At 38.2% G+C, this 18,981-nt stretch overlaps 1 protein-coding gene across 1 annotated transcript in view; it reads right to left on the bottom strand.

The window, feature by feature from the left end:
- The window catches only part of dync1i1a (dynein cytoplasmic 1 intermediate chain 1a), a 107,070-nt gene that overhangs the window by 48,286 nt on the left and 39,803 nt on the right, over nucleotides 1–18,981 (bottom strand). The window contains exons 6-9 of the mRNA XM_079828468.1: nucleotides 15,881–15,973; nucleotides 10,319–10,481; nucleotides 8,748–8,847; nucleotides 8,452–8,577 (exon numbers count right to left, since the gene is read on the bottom strand). Coding sequence (XP_079684594.1) covers nucleotides 8,452–8,577; nucleotides 8,748–8,847; nucleotides 10,319–10,481; nucleotides 15,881–15,973 — 482 coding nt within the window. The remainder of the gene's footprint in view (nucleotides 1–8,451; nucleotides 8,578–8,747; nucleotides 8,848–10,318; nucleotides 10,482–15,880; nucleotides 15,974–18,981) is intronic.

An 18,981-nucleotide genomic window follows, 5' to 3' on the forward strand; every position in this document is an offset into this window, starting at 1 on the left:
GTAACAACGTTTTAAGTGCCTTTTATCGGTCTTGGGAGTATTAATGTACTGAATACCAATGGAGGCCTATCTGAAGCCTTTCTCAGCCATCAGCTTTCAACTAAAATATCTTCATTTGTGTTCCGAATATGAACGGAGGACTTACGGGTGTCCAACGACATGAGGGTGAGTAATTAATGACAGAATTTTCATTTTTGGGTGAACTAACCCTTTAAGGGAGTAACACAATATTGTAATGCATTACTTTTCAAAGTAACTTTCCCCAACACTGACTTTGTTCCGAACACAAACTCTCACAGTAACATGCGGCTATTTACTAGGAGATGCATGACAAATGAAAACAATGCGTTCTAAAATCAGCTCAAAATTAGGGCTGTCAAAAGATTAATCGCGATTAATCGCATCCAAGATAAAAGTTTGTGTTTACATAATATATGTGTGTGTACTCTGTTAATTATTATTTATATATAAATACACACGCATTCATGTATATATCTAAGAAATATTTGCATGTATATACTGTATATACATCTATATAATCTATAATATATATATATATATATAAATATAAATGTTTTATATATATAAAAAAAAAATCTTAAATATATACATGCTTGTGTGTGTATTTATATATAAATAATAATTAACAGAGTACACACACATATATTATGTAAACACAAACTTTTATTTTGGATGCGATTCATCACGATTCATCTTTTGACAGCCCTACTCAAAATATAAAACTTTTCTGATACATATACTGTATAGAATTGTATATACTGAATGAAGCTTTAAACAAATCAGAGTCTGTGCCCATCATAAAGCATGTGATTTTCTATGAAATCATTCAAATCCGACCGAGCAAAATCTGCAGGCTAACTCTGACTTTTGGCAAATAGCGTTTGGAAATAGCACTAGATGGGACTATTTTGTCACAACTTTTAAATTCAAAATGAGCGTGAGACGCTTAATAACAGCCTGTTCACATCAAGGACGATAACTATAATGATATCTATGTTAGCGTCCACGCCAGCGTATGTTATTGTTCTGTATTCTAATTGCACACTCCAGTTATGTCATCTGCCGCTTTAAATGCTCGAGCTCTTTAAAGCAGGATGGATTCTGATTGGCTGTTTTATCGTTCATCAGCTGGATTATTATTTTTTTTTTTTATATCGATTGTAGTCTTGAGTTTTCTTCCAGGAACGAACATGCCACAATATCCCTTATTTAAATAATTCCCGCCAAAGGAATAAGCAAAAAAAGGGGCGTGACATTTCCGAAACACGCTCGAAGATTTTGACCAATCACAACACACTGGTCCAGCCGACCAATCAGAGCACATTGTTCTTTTCAGAAGGAGGAGCTTCATAGAGACAGAGCGTTACTGACAGACTGGGAAGAGAGGAGCTGCAACAATGTAAAAATAATGTTTTTTAACATTTCAGCGTGAAAACCTGTTCTAGCAGACCCCCAAAAAACTAAATCGAGGCTTTGAAAAAGGGCATAATAGGTCCTCTTTAAAAGAGATTTTTCTGTGCAGGTTTTACCATGCAAACTGTTACAGCTGAAGTACGGTATTCTAATTAAACCACTACTCATAAAAGCACCAAAAAAAACACAAATAAACTAGTCAACCATCATGACCCATACCCATCTACAGTAATGCTTATATGCACATAAGAGTAGGCAGTAAAACCATAGCGGACTGGAGGTCTCTGCTCTTCCTGTCTCAAAAGCTGTGAGTGGTTTTGAAGCCTTTCTACACTCAGCTTTATGAGCACACGCAACTCCATCCAGCAGCATTATGCAGAGCGGGCATCTCTCCAAGCTCCTGCAAACACTTCTTCCTCTGTGCCAGTGAGCCTCAGGCATCCAGCAGGGGTTCACACAGAGTCATCCTGGGTAAAATATATATAAATGATATCAATAAAATACAGGCGATGCAGATGAGGGCTGACAGTATCGGTGAGCAGTTTTTTGGGGTGCGCCCTTGATGTGGCCAGAGGCAGCCCACTTTAGAAGGTCATGTGATGTTACTGGCGAGCCTGGCCTGCTGTGATGATGGGCCCGAAAGAACAGCAGAGAGCAGGGAGCCAAGATCACGCCACACAGAGCCCAAAACAAACCAAAACCAACTCAGAAATATTCCACAACTGTCTGAACAGGAGTGGCCTTCTGTAGCCATGCAAAGCCAGAGAAATTGAAATGAAGGAGGAGAGGATAAAGACAAACAGAAGAGAGACAGACGCTGTGTTTCGAAACCTAGTGTTCTGTCTTAGGCAGCATTTTTAAACATTTTCCAAACGTGTTTTCCATTTTCCAAAAGTTTTAAAAAGTACATTACCATTCAAAAGTTTGGGTAAGAATGATTTTTATTCAGCAAGGATGCATTATATCGATCAGTGACAGTAAAGACGTTTACAATATAACAAAATATTTTATTTTAAATAATAAAATTTATCAATGAATTCTGAAAAAATGAGTGCTGGGGAAAAAATAATCGTGATTAATTGTTTGTGTTTACATAATATATGTACGTGTACTGTGTATAATTATTATGTATAAATAAATACACACACACACACATGCATGTATATATATAAAAAAAAGTGTTATATTTTTATTTAAAAAAAAATATATAAGCTAAATTATATATACAGTACATGCAAATAAATATATAATTTCTTAAATATATACATGCATGTGTGTGTGTATATATATATATATATATATATATATATATATATATATATACTTAATAATTATACACAGTACACACACATATATTATGTAAAAACTTTTATTTTGGATGCGATTAATCATGATTAATTTTTAAAAAATTATTACGGTTTCCACAAAAATATTACAGGATTTTTTTTTTTTTTTTTTACTTTTATATTTCAAAATATATTATTAAATCAAATAAATGGTATTTTGGTAAGGAACTTCTTTCAAAAACAGAAACATCTTACTTTTTAAACTTTTAAACGGTAGTGTATATGCAACTCAATTATGCAACCTACTAAGATACCCCATTCAATCCACATTCAAAGACTGTATTGTATGTGTCCATTGTGGAGCAGGCAATCCCAGAATGCAATGTGATGAGCGCAGTCAAAAATATGTATCCAAATTGGTAGAGAAAGCAGGAGAAATGTTTAATTAAAAATACACATATATTATTCAATAGATATAAATACTGATAAAATAATTCAATGCAAATAGAAAAAGTGATTCTGAAAATAAAACATCCACAGTATTTTAACTAATATCTGCATTTTTATGCACATTAAATAATCACTTTGTTTGCTAAGGCAAACTCCATTGAACAAGGTAACACTTTATTTTGATGGTCCACTTTAGATATTCTACTAACTATAAGTAACTTTTTAACTACATGTCAACTTGCAGTCATTAGAGTATTAGTAGACGGTCTGATTAATATCTGCGAACACTTTATTTTTATAAGAATGTGTCTCTAATGAGATTTAGTTGCCATAGTTAGTAAAGTGTCTAAAATGGAACATCGAAATAAAGTGTAACCAAATTCAATGGCCTCCCATGTATGTGATGGTGGTCCTGCCTATGTATTATGTTCCCTTATGAGAATCCATGATGATTAGGATGCTGCCTAAGAAGGACGCGAGGCAGCCCACTAGGTTTTTGAACAGAGCTAGAAGTGTGAGAAGAAGTATAAGGAGAGAACGATGGAGGGAGAGATGTGGCAAAAAGAGGTAAAGTTGGAACAGAAAAAAGAGAAACTGAGGGAAAAGTGGGAGACAGCGGTGCTGGAGGGGGGGTTTCTGAAGTATCCAGCACATGAAAGTTGCGGCTGTGGGTAAATCTGGAAAAACGACTGCAAAACTGCTGAACTCCGCCGTACGGCCTGCCAAAAGTGAGGGAAGCCGCAAAGGGAGAATAGGAGGGGAGAAGAAGAGAGGAGAGGAGCGTGTGGGGGATGAGTATATGGCTCTTGCATGCGTGTACCTCAGAGGGAATAAGATCAGTGTGGTTTGGAGAGGTTAAGCGGCAGAACATGCTCGCACATTAAGAGCCATCAGATTCCCGGTCTAGTGAGAGGGGAGCACCGCCGTTTAGAACAGAGCCCAGAGCGAAAAACAATATCTCGGCAAATTGGCCCAACCTCTTTCATCCTCAGCCAACGGCAAAATGTTTGGAGATCCTGTGCTTCTCTCTCCATTTCTCTCCTCGTGATGAAAAAGGGATGCTCGAACCTCAAGCCACACTGAAGGAAAGCTGTGAAATGCCATTGTGTGTTATTCGTCTCGTATTTTGATATATACTTTATATACGTCCCATCTTTTCCCTGGAAAAAGTTAGGGATTACTCGTAATTTTGCTGTAATGTAATTGCATTAAATACTCCATAGAACAATTCTACATAAAACAATAGTGGATTTAACATAAAAAAAAAGATCACTTCCCGAATTTTTTTATGATATGGGATTTAGAAAGTAATTAGTAGTAAGTAATCAAATACTTTTTTATAAAGAGTACTTAGTACAGTAATCTTATGACACTGTTGAAAATGTAATTAGTTGCTAATAATGAATTATTTATTTAGAGTAACTTACCCAACGTAGTTTTCAATTATAAAGTCAATGAGAAAAACAAAAAAACACGAAAATGGCAATTTTTTGAATATATGAAATATGAAAAGACTGCTGTTTATGAAAATTGAACGTGTGAATATGGCATGTCATGCTTCGGCTGTAACTGTGTGAGTAAACGAGCATCCGTCTGTGTGCATGCGAGAGGTGCTGGGCATTGGAAAAGCAGCACATGCACGAGCAGTCCATGTGGGTGGGCAAACATATGCGGCTGGTAGGATTAGGAAGTGGTAAGCCACATCTTTTTATTACAGAAATGTCTCTCTAATATCTCTCCCTCGCACCAGGCTGTCGCCTCCCAGACTTGCTTACTTGGTCGTCTCCCTGAAAAGACTCCCAACCCAGAGTCTTTTATAATTAGCGTCAAAACCGACACCAGATATGTTTTACACACAAACCTCAGGATTTTTTTGGCCTGACCCAAGCGGACACACACCGTAATAAGGTGCTCTGTTCCGCTGCGGTACTCCAAGGCCAGCATGCACCTTTAATTAAATATCACCTTACACTCATTTAAATCCATGTCGTCATCTGAAGTGGTACGCTCCATTAGACCTCCCTTTTATTGAAGCTACCACTTCCTTTATCATGGCTTTCCAATTAGGTCGTTTTGGTATAAATATATTGTGAAGTGCTTAGAATACTATACTAGTGAGCTGCTTACTGCACAGTATGCACCACATGCTCCCTACAATATTTTTTAAGCAGTGTGCAATCAGTGGAGTATAGTTACATGTAACAGCGTTTTGTAATTTATATACAAAATGAAAGCGTAACACTTTTTTTTTACAGTGTCCTTGTTACATGTACTTGCCATAGTAATAACAATAAATTATGCATAATTACATGCAACTAGCCCTTAACCAAACCCTTATCCCATGTAGTTAATTAATATTACTCAGTACTTAAATATATAATTACACTGTAATAATAATGACACCTTAAAATAAAGTGTAGCCAATAAAAGTAACTGTAAAAATTAGTAATTAAATTACAGTTACTTATAAAAATGTTAATGATTACAAAGAGGGTTAGATCTGAATATGTTCTGTAAAAGCTAGGATATGAATAATGTTAATTTGTTGTTTTTTCTGTTTTTGGTGTGCATGATGTCTCCTGCCATTTAAAGGCCGTTTAGTAAAGCGATGATATTTTGATCGTTTTGAAAATGATTAACAGTTGAATACATTCGTTAGAATTTTAGAAAAGTAATCAAAAAGTAATCAGTAACATTACTTTAATAAAGTAATTGAAATAGTTACTAATTACATCTTAAGTAGGGTAACTTGTAATCTGTAACCTATTACATTTCCAAAGTAACCTTCCCAACACTATATGCATTTACACTCACCCAAAGGATTATTAGGAACACCTGTTCAATTTCTCATTAATGCAATTATCTAATCAACCAATCACATGGCAGTTGCTTCAATTCATTTAGGGGTGTGGTCCTGGTCAAGACAATCTCCTGAACTCCAAACTGAATGTCAGAATGGGAAAGAAAGGTGATTTAAGCAATTTTGAGCATGGCATGGTTGTTGGTGCCAGACGGGCCGGTCTGAGTATTTCACAATCTACTCAGTTACTGGGATTTTCACGCACAACCATTTCTAGGGTTTACAAAGAAAATGCCTTGTTGATGCTAGAGGTCAGAGGAGAATGGGCCGACTGATTCAAGCTGATAGAAGAGCAACTTTGACTGAAATAACCACTCGTTACAACCGAGGTATGCAGCAAAGCATTTGTGAAGCCACAACACGCACAACCTTGAGGCGGATGGGCTACAACAGCAGAAGACCCCACCGGGTACCACTCATCTCCAACTACACATAGGAAAAAGAGGCTACAATTTGCACGAGCTCACCAAAATTGGACAGTTGAAGACTGGAAAAATGTTGCCTGGTCTGATGAGTCTCGATTCAGATGGTAGAGTCAGAATTTGGCGTAAACAGAATGAGAACATGGATCCATCATGCCTTGTTACCACTGTGCAGGCTGGTGGTGGTGGTGGTGGTGGTGTAATGGTGTGGGGGATGTTTTCTTGGCACACTTTAAGCCCCTTAGTGCCAATTGGGCATCGTTTAAATGCCACGGCCTACCTGAGCATTGTTTCTGACCATGTCCATCCCTTTATGACCACCATGTCCCCATCCTCTGATGGCTACTTCCAGCAGGATAATGCACCATGTCACAAAGCTTGAATCATTTCAAATTGTTTTCTTGAACATGACAATGAGTTCACTGTAGTAAAGTGATCCCCACAGTCACCAGATCTCAACCCAATAGAGCATCTTTGGGATGTGGTGCAACAGGAGCTTCGTGCCCTGGATGTGCATCCCACCAATCTCCATCAACTGCAAGATGCTATCCTATCAATATGGGCCAAGATTTCTAAAGAATGCTTTCAGCACCTTGTTGAATCAATGCCACGTAGAATTAAGGCAGTTCTGAAGGCGAAAGGGGTTTAAACACAGTATTAGTATGGTGTTCCTAATAATCCTTTAGGTGAGTGTATATTTACACTCATGGATTTGGCAGACGCTTTTATCCAAAGCGACCTATACAGTACTGCACTAATTACAGGGACAATCCCCCTGGAGCAACATGGAGTAAAGTGCCTTGCTCAAGGACACACTGGTGGTGGCGATTGCTGGGATCGAACCAGCAACCTTCTGCGTATCAGTTCAGTGGTTTAACCCACTAGACATGCTTCTTTTTAGCCTAGAAATCTAGACGCACCCTAGCGGCAGGAAATGTAATTTGCAGCCAGGGTTGTCTAGCAACTCTCCGTTGGCTTGCGAACTTGAAAAACTAAACTCTAGTCAGGCCAATCACATCGTGTAAAGAGACGGTGGGCGGGGTTAACATAATGACGGCAGAGTTGTGACGGTTCTGCGTGAAATCCCTGCTACTTCCCTGCTAACAAAGAACAGCACTGAAGTCATTCTTAAAAAAGGAAGATGTGTTCGGAGTTTTGCCAACCGAATAGGGCAAAAGTTGATTCTATCAACTTATCTCGCCCCTCGGATTGAGCCCTGCCAATGGTGTGTTCCCAGACCCAACATCTTGATGTGGGTCTGGCTTGTCAGGCGAACTTCTTTTGTCACATATTCTTTTTCGCCTGCTATAGAGTAGGGGAGAATGGCCCTGGTTTGTCTGTGTTCCTTGTGCTAGTTAGTACCGCACCTGTTCTGTTTTCCCTTGATTACTCCCTTGTGTATATATAAGCCTTCAGCTCATTCAGTTCTTTGTCCAGTATCGTTTGCGTCTATGTGGCTGTGTTTCTCAGTGATTATCCTGTGTGTTATTAATTAGATTGTGAAATAAAGACCTTCTGTTTATTCTCCAACGCTCATTAAAGCATAACCTGACAATTATCTAACAATTTTTGTGCTGAGCAATGCTAAAAAACAGTACAAATGGTATGGTAATAGTATGCTGTTTTGTTTTTCGGACTAAACTTAGGCATAGTTCACCTAAAAATGTTTCACCATCATGTTCCCAAACCTTTAGGATTTTGTTCTGTGGAACATAAACAAGATATTTTAACTTAAGAACTTTTTTTATGTAATGGAAGTTAAACTGTTTGGTTACCAACATTCTCCCAAATATCTTATTTTGAAATCAGTTCTGCAGAAGAAAGAAAGTCATACTGATTTGGAACGACATGACGGTGAGTAAATCATCACAGACTTTTCATTTGTGGGTGAACTATCCCTTTAACACGTTCCTGCACAAGTTACACTCCTTTAATATTGTGTGTGACGTGATATTTGGAGGGTAAGAGTGTAAAGTCGTGCTGTGTTGAGGGTTTTCACCTGGCAGTGGTAGATGTACTCTGGTGTGGTCTTCTTGAATTTCATATTCCACACCAAAGCCACACCGTCTGGCTCATGAGGAGCGTCTTCATTGTTGTTGTAGGAGGCCACCAAGAGCTCAGGGTACTGGAAATATGGAAATATGATGAGAAGATAGTGAGGGCAAGAGAAAGATGTGAGCGAGAGAGAGATGAGAATGATAAAGCGGACTGAGAGACAGAGCAAGGGAAGATTCTCCCTTTTAAATGAACAGGTGTTGACATAGAGGGAGAGGTCAGAGAGGGAGGTCAGTCTACCTGAGGGGACCAGTCCAGACAGGTGATGACCCGATGCTTTGACCAGTGCTCATCATAGAACAGACGATTGAGAGAGAGACTGGAGCCGCCCTGCAGATCTCTGAGAGGGGGAGAAACTCATAACATGAGCTCTGGGTTTTTAATACACACTTAACCATATAGAATAGTAATCAAACCCTTTCATATATATATATATGGTAACACTTTATTTTAGGGTCCAATTCTCACTGTTAACTAGTTTCTTATTAGCATGCATATTACTAGGATATTGGCTGTGTATTAGTAATTATAAAGCACATATTAATGCCTTATTCTGCATGATCATATTCTACATCCCTTAATCCTACCCAATACATAAACTTAACAACTACACTCTTAATAAGCAGTTATTATAGTTTAATTGTAGTAATATTTTAGTTTTTTATGATGCATGAAAATAATTTTATTATTGTTGTTTCTATTTATATAAAACAATATATAAATGTAAAACAAGAAAAAATGTTCATAAAAATAAGAGTGTGTTTGTAATACCCATACAAAGGAGCAAAATGAGAGCTTGTTCATAGATTACATCATTATGCAAGAATTTCTTTGAAGAACAATGTACACACACACACACTCACACTCACACACTTTAGCTATATTTATCAGCAAAAATAAATTGTTGAAAATACACTAAATGTGATCCTTTCAACAGGTTTTTATGACAGAATATAAAACACTGGCGCATCCTACACATCCATTGCTTAAAATAAATAAATAAATATTATATTTGCATAATATGCAAATCTGACTGCATCCTGATGGTTTTGTTTCCATTTTGTGAAGATTAATTTGGATGTTATTGTTCACCTTCTCACATAAATTGAAATATTTTACAATATATAACAATCAGGTTTGTTTTAATATAACATTAGTAATGCAATCATTTATAATTTATGATTGTTTTTAAATGAATTTTTTAATATAACAATATTATTTAATTTTTTGTATTATATATTATATATAATTAAAAAAATCTATAATATAATTAATATAATATGATATATAATATAATTCATAAATATAATATAATATAAGTAATATAAAAAAATTATGTTTATAAAAAATAAACATAAATAATAGATAAAATACCAAGCGGCAACCTCCCGCAGTTTCTTTTGAAGCCAATACGGAAGTGACTTAAACTGCAATTCATCGATTTTGAATTTGAACATGACCTTTTTTTTATAACTCATTCGTTTACATTATATAAAGCCTTAAAGTTCTGCATAATTAAGGGCGTGGTCACTTCGAGTGACAGGTGGATAGCCATTTATCTGCTGTCTGATAGTCCTCACGTCACTTCAGCTCCAGCCATGTCCCGACTCTTTGCCCATTTTCTGTTATCCGGGAGTAACGCGCGATGACGCGCTGCCAAGATGGCGACGGCCAGCTTGTCCCTACTTTACGCTTCAAAACTGCTCATCAGAATCCTATGGGTGACGTCACGGACACTACGTCCATACTTTTTAACAGTCTATGAAAAATACCCAGAAATCATGTTTCTGTGTCACGCAGCACATTCTCACCCCTCTTTATCCTCCAGGTCTCGTCCGCTGTAGTCGAAGAAGATGTTGGAGTCCTCAGCTAAAGCTCTCTCCATCACACGAATGCTGCGGTCAAAGAAGATGAGGAACTCCTCGGAGTGCAGAACCTGTTGTTTCTCTTCCTCCGTCAGCTCCCGCGGGTGGCCTGATACACACGAGAGACAAAACACAACAAAATCAAGACGTAAACACAGCTGCCGGGTAAATAAACACAGAGCAGGCCATATGTTTTAATACACACAAACACACAAGAGCACATGTCACGACCACAACGATGGGGTACGTGTTTATACCTACTACTTACATACAAAAACACTAACAAACGGATCTAACCACAGACAAAATCATGGCGGTACAGCGTAACGATGAGCAGTAACTGTACAAACTGAACCTAAACAAACTCGCCCGCATTCTTTTTCCTGACTCCCAACAGGCTTTGAAGGTAGTTAAGCCAATTAGAAGGGAGATATGGGCGTAAAAAACAACAAACAAACAACTAAATGAATGAGCAAATACATTAGCGAACACACACACACAGCTCTTAGTACATCTTTCCATAATGACAACACGCCCAGTTCTTCTCCTCCTTTTTTGATGTTATTGCGTTTCTCCATTTTCTCCCAGACTATTAGGGGCCCGTTCCTTTGATCCGAGCCCACTTGATTTGCGTGCCTTTTTTGATGACTCATAAGGAAGACAAAAGCGTGATCAAAGTCAGCGTGGAGTCAAAGCCCTCGTGTGCTTTCACAGTCTGCCTCTGTCCGGCCTCCCTCTAGTTATTTACCCTGTACACTTGCACAAAGAATGCACTCTCCACTCGCTTTGAAGTCCACTTGCTGGGGTCTAGTGACATTAAAGTTCGATCAGGCCTGACCCAGAATGCCGCGGCCCGATAAGCCCAGCCCCCGGCCAGTGAGAATGCCATCTGATATGGCTGCGGGTCACACGCGAGTGGACACTCAACGCTCTGCTGATCCTGTTTGGTGACTTTGGGAATTTGACGTGTGGGAGGCCCAAACACCAACTAGGAAAATCGGCACAGGTAGGAACAAAAGTGATTTGTACAGTAGTGAAACTCACAGCTTTAAAGACGACCAGTTATGCCCTTTTACAAAGTCTTGATTTTGTTTTTGGGTCTACAAAAAATGTTATTCATGCTTAAATGTTCAAAAAACAACATTCTTCACATACACTCACCTAAAGGATTATTAGGAATACCTGTTCAATTTCTCATTAATGCAATTATCTAATCAACCAATCACATGGCAGTTGCTTCAATGCATTTAGGGGTGTGGTCCTGGTCAAGACAATCTCCTGAACTCCAAACTGAATGTCAGAATGTCAGAAAGGTGATTTAAGCAATTTTGAGCGTGGCATGGTTGCTGGTGCCAGACGGGCCGGTCTGAGTATTTCACAATCTGCTCAGTTACTGGGATTTTCACGCACAACCATTTCTAGGGTTTACAAAGAATGGTGTGAAAAGGGAAAAACATCCAGTATGCGGCAGTCCTGTGGGCGTAAACAGAATGAGAACATGGATCCATCATTCCTTGTTACCACTGTGCAGGCTGGTGGTGGTGGTGTAATGGTGTGGGGGATGTTTTCTTGGCACACTTTAGGCTCCTTAGTGCCAATTGGGCATCGTTTAAATGCCACGGCCTACCTGAGCATTGTTTCTGACCATGTCCATCCCTTTATGACCACCATGTACCCATCCTCCGATGGCTACTTCCAGCAGGATAATGCACCATGTCACAAAGCTTGAATCATTTCAAATTGGTTTCTTAAACATGACAGTGAGTTCACTGTAGTAAAGTGGCCCCCACAGTCACCAGATCTCAATCCAATAGAGCATCTTTGGGATGTGGTGGAACGGGAGCTTCGTGCCCTGGATGTGCATCCCACAAATCTCCATCAACTGCAAGATGCTATCCTATCAATATGGGCCAACATTTCTAAAGAATGCTTTCAGCACCTTGTTGAATTAATGCCACGTAGAATTGAGGCAGTTCTGAAGGCGAAAGGGGGTCGACACAGTATTAGTATGGTGTTCCTAATAATCCTTTAGGTGAGTGTATTTGAAATTGTTGCAGCTCCTCTCTTCCCAGTCTGTCAGTAACGCTCCGTTTAGTTCCTGTCTCTGTGAAGCCCCTCCTTCTGAAAAGCACAACGTTCTCTGATTGGTCAACTGGACCAGTGTGTTGTGATTGGTGTGTTTCGCAAATGTCACGCCCCTTTCTATAACGGTGAATACACACTACTAACTAACTCAACCAGACCATGCATATATTTTTGCATATGCCTTAAAATAAGGGATACTGCGACGTGTTCGTTCCTAGAAGAAAACTCACAACTAGAATGGAGTGAATCGCTCCCGCAGGAGTGACTGCAACTTTGCAGACATTTTTCATGCTCAAACAGCAACATTACACACTAAAGCATGACAGGTCTTCTTTAAAGGTGCACTGTGTAAATTTTAGTGGCATCTAGTGGTGAGGTTGCGAACTGCAGCCGCTCACCCCTCCCTTTCGAAGCACATAGAGAAGCTACGGTTGCTGACACAGGACAAAGATGTCGTCGTCTGAGACAGCAGGGAGTAGCTAGCTCTGTAGAGAAGTTTGTCCATTTAGGGCTACTGTAGAAACATGGCGGCACAAAATGGCGGTTTCACTGTAAGGGGACCCGCAGTGTATGGAGATAGAAATGGCTCATTCTAAGGTAATAAAAACATAACGGTTCATTATGTATGGTGTATGTCTTTATACACCACTGAAAACATAGTTATAATGCATTTCTGTCAATCGATCCTCATAAATATTACACACTGCACCTTTAAATGACCTTAGTGGGAATCTGTAAATAAGTTAAATCGTACATACTGTAATTGTAAGATACACACATTACTTCACTGGCGGAAGGTTTTACATCGTATGGCTTGCATAACAGTGCAAGCTGTAAATCACATGGCGAATTATTAGAAGCGCTACGTCATGTTAATAAACCCCTCAATGTCATGTCACTCCACCCATGGCTCATTAACCGCTAACAGGATGCATTTCCCTTTGAAACTTCAAAAGAAGGCGACAATAAAATCCCAGCTATGCCAACACAGAAGGAATTGCCCTTGTGGAACAGCCAAACTGAATGTAATTTTAGTCCGTCTGGGTAATTTATCTACAAATCTGTTACGGTTTCTATTGGCACTTATGGAGCATGTGTGCAGAACATGCGTCTCAACGTCAGGCTTTACTGTAAAGAGACGTCTCTCTCACTGAGTCTGAACTGAGCAGATGTTGTTCCGTGTAACATCCGACATACAGAAGTCAAATGTGCAAAATTTGAGCCAGGTGGAGGCTGTTGATGTAGGGAACACATTTTTTAACAGAACACAGGCTTTTGTTTAACTTTTCAAACACCTTTACTATCGCTTCAAGTGTTTGTTTGTTTTTACATAATAAAAAAATAAAAAAATACAACTGACTAACCTTAAAGGAACACTCCACATTTTCCAACTCCCCTAGAGTTAAACAGTTGAGTTTTACCGGTTTTGAATCCATTCAGCCGATCTCTGGGTCTGGCAGTAGCACTTTTAGCATAACTTTTAGCATCTCGCTCAAAAATGACCAAAGAGTTTTAAAATTGTTCCTATTTAAAACTTGACTCTTCTGTAGTTACATCGTGTACTAAGACCAACGGAAAATGAAAAGTTGTGATTTTCTAGGCCGATATGGCTAGGAACTATTCTCTCATTCCTGCGTAATAATCAAAGAACTTTGCTGCCGTCCCATGGGTGCAGCGGCGCAATGATATTGCACAGCGCAAGAAAATAGGCTAACTTCCGTCAACATAACCTACAACCTGCTTGCACAGGGAGCATTATGGGGACTATTTTCAGGTGCTGCGTAATATCATTGCGCCTCTGCACCCATGGTACGGCAGCAAAGTTCCTTGATTATTACGCAGGAATGAGAGTATAGTTCCTAGCCATATCGGCCTAGAAAAATCACAACTTTCATTTTCTGTCGGTCTTAATACACGATGTCACTACAGAAGAGTCAAGCTTTAAATATCTGAACTCTTTGGTCATTTTTGAGGTAGATGCTAACGGTCTAATCAGATTCAATGATCTATGCTAAGCTATGCTAAAAGTGTTACCGCCAGACCCAGAGATCGGCTGAATGGATTCAAAAATGGTAAAACTCAACTGTTTAACTCTAGGGGAGTTGGAAAATGAGCCTATTTTCAAAAAAAGTGGAGTGTTCCTTTAACACTTAAACAAGGTTCTGAATTTTTATAATGAAAACACTTAATTTATTATTGTTTTTATAATATAATATAATATAATTAATATAATTAATATAATATAATATAATATAATATAATATAATATAATATAATATAATATAATATAATATAATTAATATAATATAATATAATATAATATAATATAATATAATATTATATAATATTATATAATATTATATAATTAATATAATTAATATAATATAATATAATATAATATAATATAATATAATATAATATAATATAATATAATATAATATAATATAATATAATATAATATAATATAATATAATATAATATAATATAATATAATATAATTAATATAATTATTAGGGCATAAAAGCAAATAATATATAAATAATATAATTTAAAAAATGAAAAATATATAATATATCATATAATATCATATAATAGTTTTATTAATATGAATAGTGCCAGTGTCTAACGGCTGATATTGCCCACAACCCATTGCGAGTTGGACGAGGATTCCAAGGATAGATTAGAACTACAAACGCGGATAAAAAGTGTTAAAAAAACTACAAACATGACGGTTATGCGAGTCCGACAGTTAAGTAGAGAGGGTTAGATAAAGGGGTTTGAGTGATCAATTATCAGTATTTAACCTGACGAAAATATATGTATTACATTAATACATTATATTTCACCTGCAGCAGCATTGAGAACTTTTGTAATGATACATTTGGCCATTATCTTTTAAATGCATCTTTATATTTAAACTGCAAACACATGAGAGGAGTCTCTGCATTAAAACCCACCAATGGCAGATCAGCGTGCGTCTACATTTCTCTCCGATACGGTAGGAAATTAAATTAAATGTGGAGGATTTGAACTGTGAAGTATGTCCCAAAGCTTGCATACTCTTTTGCTACACACTCAATAGTATGTACTTTTTCTTCACAAAAAGAGCTCATACTTTTAGGTCGTAGTATAAGTAGGCGAATTGGGACGCAGCACAAAGGTTCAAAAACCAAAATATAAAAGTGTGTTGAGCAATGCTGTGCGTTTGGCCACCTTCTCCTGTGTCATCGCTACCAAGCAAAAGGGGTAAACAGCGGCTGATTTGATGATGAACAAGCATTGCGGTTCAGACCCATAATATAATGTGAACTCAGCCCAGCTGGGGCAGAGGGAGCAATCAAACTCAGATTTGGACCAGGCATTCGAACCAAGTGTGAAAGCACGGTTAGCTAACTAAGCAAATGCACTCAGGCCCACTCTTACCTTCTTTTGTTTCCTTGCTTTCCTCCTCCTCCTGCAGGTCAGTTTCTGGGCCAGCTTTGGGTTCTGTGACCTCTTCATCCTCCTCTTCATCTTCTGAAAAGACACACAAAAAGGTCACGTTCAGTTTCTGTTCTATGACACCTGCCAAAACTCCGCCGCCTCCCTGTGACCCACCCGGAGACCCATAATAATAGCTTACAGATCTTCTGTGTCTGATATACGGACTCGGAGAGCGATAGACTTCCACTCACAATCCGACTCTTTACTAATCAGATGCGCTCAACTCAACGCCTTTTTTGGGGGATCAACATGGCCTGTTGTTTTTTGAGTTTGATGGGGATTTGCACAGCTGCTTTTTTACAACCGTGAGCTCCAGAGAAACAACACAGTCAGTTAAAAAGACACTTCCATCAGGTCCCTAAGAACATGTGCGCTACACGTGTGCGTGCGTTTGTGTGAGTTTATGAATCCAGAGGTCTGCTCTGACGAGAGGCACAGATACCCCACAGGAAGCGGAGCTGGTGAGTGGCGTGGCCTCTTTCTGCACTCGATCAACCCCCCGAAACCCCCCAACCGCCTGCCCCGGGGCCCCCCAGGCCCTGAAGTCTCACCCCTTAATTAACCTAGTCACCCCAGTCAAAGACCCCAGCCTAGTGCTACCCGCTCTCAGCCACCTGCTACGCCGCGCGTACCCCTCCTCGGCCCTGAAGAGCTGGGCATGTGTTCCTAACCTTGCCCCGCGCCTACAGATGGCGAGAAGGATGACGCTTAACACCCTCAGAGGCACCTGTAGATGGGGCACACACACAGTCACGCTAGCATACACACTGGGATTGTTTTCTTGTTGAACCCCAGTGGCAGAGGTTAATTATCCGGGGTCGGGCTGACAGTGGGTGCCCAGTCTGCAGAAGGAAGTGATCCCATCATGCCAGACGTGTTGCTGCTGACTCTCAACACCAGTGTATTTGTGTTCACACCAGTTAGGGAGGAGGCAAGGGCCTGGAGGGCGCGCTCAACGATGATTTAAGCTTTGCAAGAATGCAGACGCTAACATTGTTGTGAATTATGCTGTAGTATCACAGATTTGCCGCCTTTGTTTATTTATTGGTGTTTAATCTCAAACAATAATGTTTTTGGTCACACTTTAAATTAAGGTCCAATTCTCACTACTAACTATTAACTACAACTTTTGCCTCAATAAACTCCATAAATTACTGCATTTGTTAAGTTTGAGTTTTGGGGTATATTGAGGGATGTAGAATATGGTCATGCAGAATAAGGCATTAATATGTGCTTTATAAGTGCTAATAAACAGCCAATATCCTTGTAATATGCATGCTAATAAGCAACTAGTTAATAGTGAGAATTGGAGCCTAAACAAAGTGTTACCATGTTTTTTCCCCCCCCAATATATTTTTTTTACCCAATGGGTTCTGGAAGGGAAAATGACAACAACAAAAATTGTGCAAGCTAGCAATAATGCACACTACCATTCAAAAGTTTGGGGTCAGTGAGAAATTAATACTTTTATTCAGCAGGGATGCATTAAATTGATCAAAAGTGACAGTTGCGTGACATTTGTAATGTTATAAAAAAAGTATATACTGTTCTTTTAAACTTTCTATTAGAAAATATGATACTATTAGGAAATGTTTCTTGTAGCAAATCAGAATGATTTCTGAAGGATCATGTGATACTGAAGACTGGAGTAATTCAGCTTTGTATCACAGAAATAAATAACATTTTAAAATATATTACAACAGATACTTTAAATTGCAACAGTATTTCAAAATGTGACTTTTTTACCATATTTCTGAAGAGACTTTAGAACAATTTTTAATAAAATTAGATAATATTAGCTAGGCATGCTGTAGTGTTAGGGCATATATACAGTGCTTTTTAATAAGAAAATATTATTTATTTATTTTTAAAAACTTAGACACATATGTATTTAATTGATGCTCCACTACTGTTTCTAACCGAAATACGTTATACTGTAAGTGACAAATAATACTATTGCAGTATTATTGTATAAGTTCTGTAAAATTGTGTTTAAAACTATCCAAATTGTCTATAGGCTTACATTAGAAAAAGCATCAGTTTGCCTGGGAAAATGGCGAATGACAAAAGTTGCTAATTGGTCAGTAACATTTCAAACCTCTATGACTTTCTTTCATGTGGAATATCGACTTTCATTGTATTTTTTTGTTGTCCATACACAGTAAAAAATAAAATAAAAAATTCAAAGTTGTACATAAAACAGATTATTGGAATGTTTTACATAATATAATTTCAGCCTTTCTATTTCAAATGTCATGTTTAATTCAAATGTGTTAATTGCCGTTTCTTTGATCAGCATTCTCATTCAAAGTGATCGGGCAGACCAAACTGTAAGTCATGGAGACAGGAAATTTTGAGGGATGGTAGTACCCACCTCATCTACAACATCACCAAAACTCGCCCTAATTGGCCTGATGGTCGTGCAACAGCGAGCAAAAGTATGTAATGGCTCATAACTCCTAAAGCGTTCGTAGCAGGCTCATGTCGTTGGAATCCTTGGCTCAAGAGCACATCACTCTGATTAGATCGTCACACAAAAGTTTCAGATTTTTCAAAAAAACTACTTTTGGGAGCCAGTCCTAGGTTTTTCTCCAGATTGGATCCAAACCACTGCAGAAAGATTCTCTAGAATCTAACTGTCAATCATTATTAAAAAAGTCAAAAATTTTATTCACGTCCGCGACGGGATGCCAAAACATTCAAAGTGGGCGTGGCCACTGTTACTAAAATGGCTTTTCCTCTTTAACCGAACTGTAAATGGTCTTTTCCATCTATAATCTAGGGTGTTGCAGGCTTGCAAAATAAAACATAATACCTTTTTACAAATGTGCTTAAAGGCCTTAAAGCGCTTAAACCCCATTAATTGCTGCTAGCAACTATATTTATTTGAGAAATTTACAAGCATTTCTGAGTATTTCTGAGTGAAAACTGTTTCTAAAATAAATCCAACACCTAATTTTTTTTCAGTCAGTAGGAACCAAAACTATCTGGAAACCAAAATATCTGCACACAGATTTTGAACGGCATAAGGGTGAGTAAAT

The sequence above is a fragment of the Gobio gobio genome (assembly GCF_949357685.1).
Source record: "Gobio gobio genome assembly, chromosome: 11".
Taxonomy (NCBI): Eukaryota; Metazoa; Chordata; class Actinopteri; order Cypriniformes; family Gobionidae; genus Gobio; species Gobio gobio.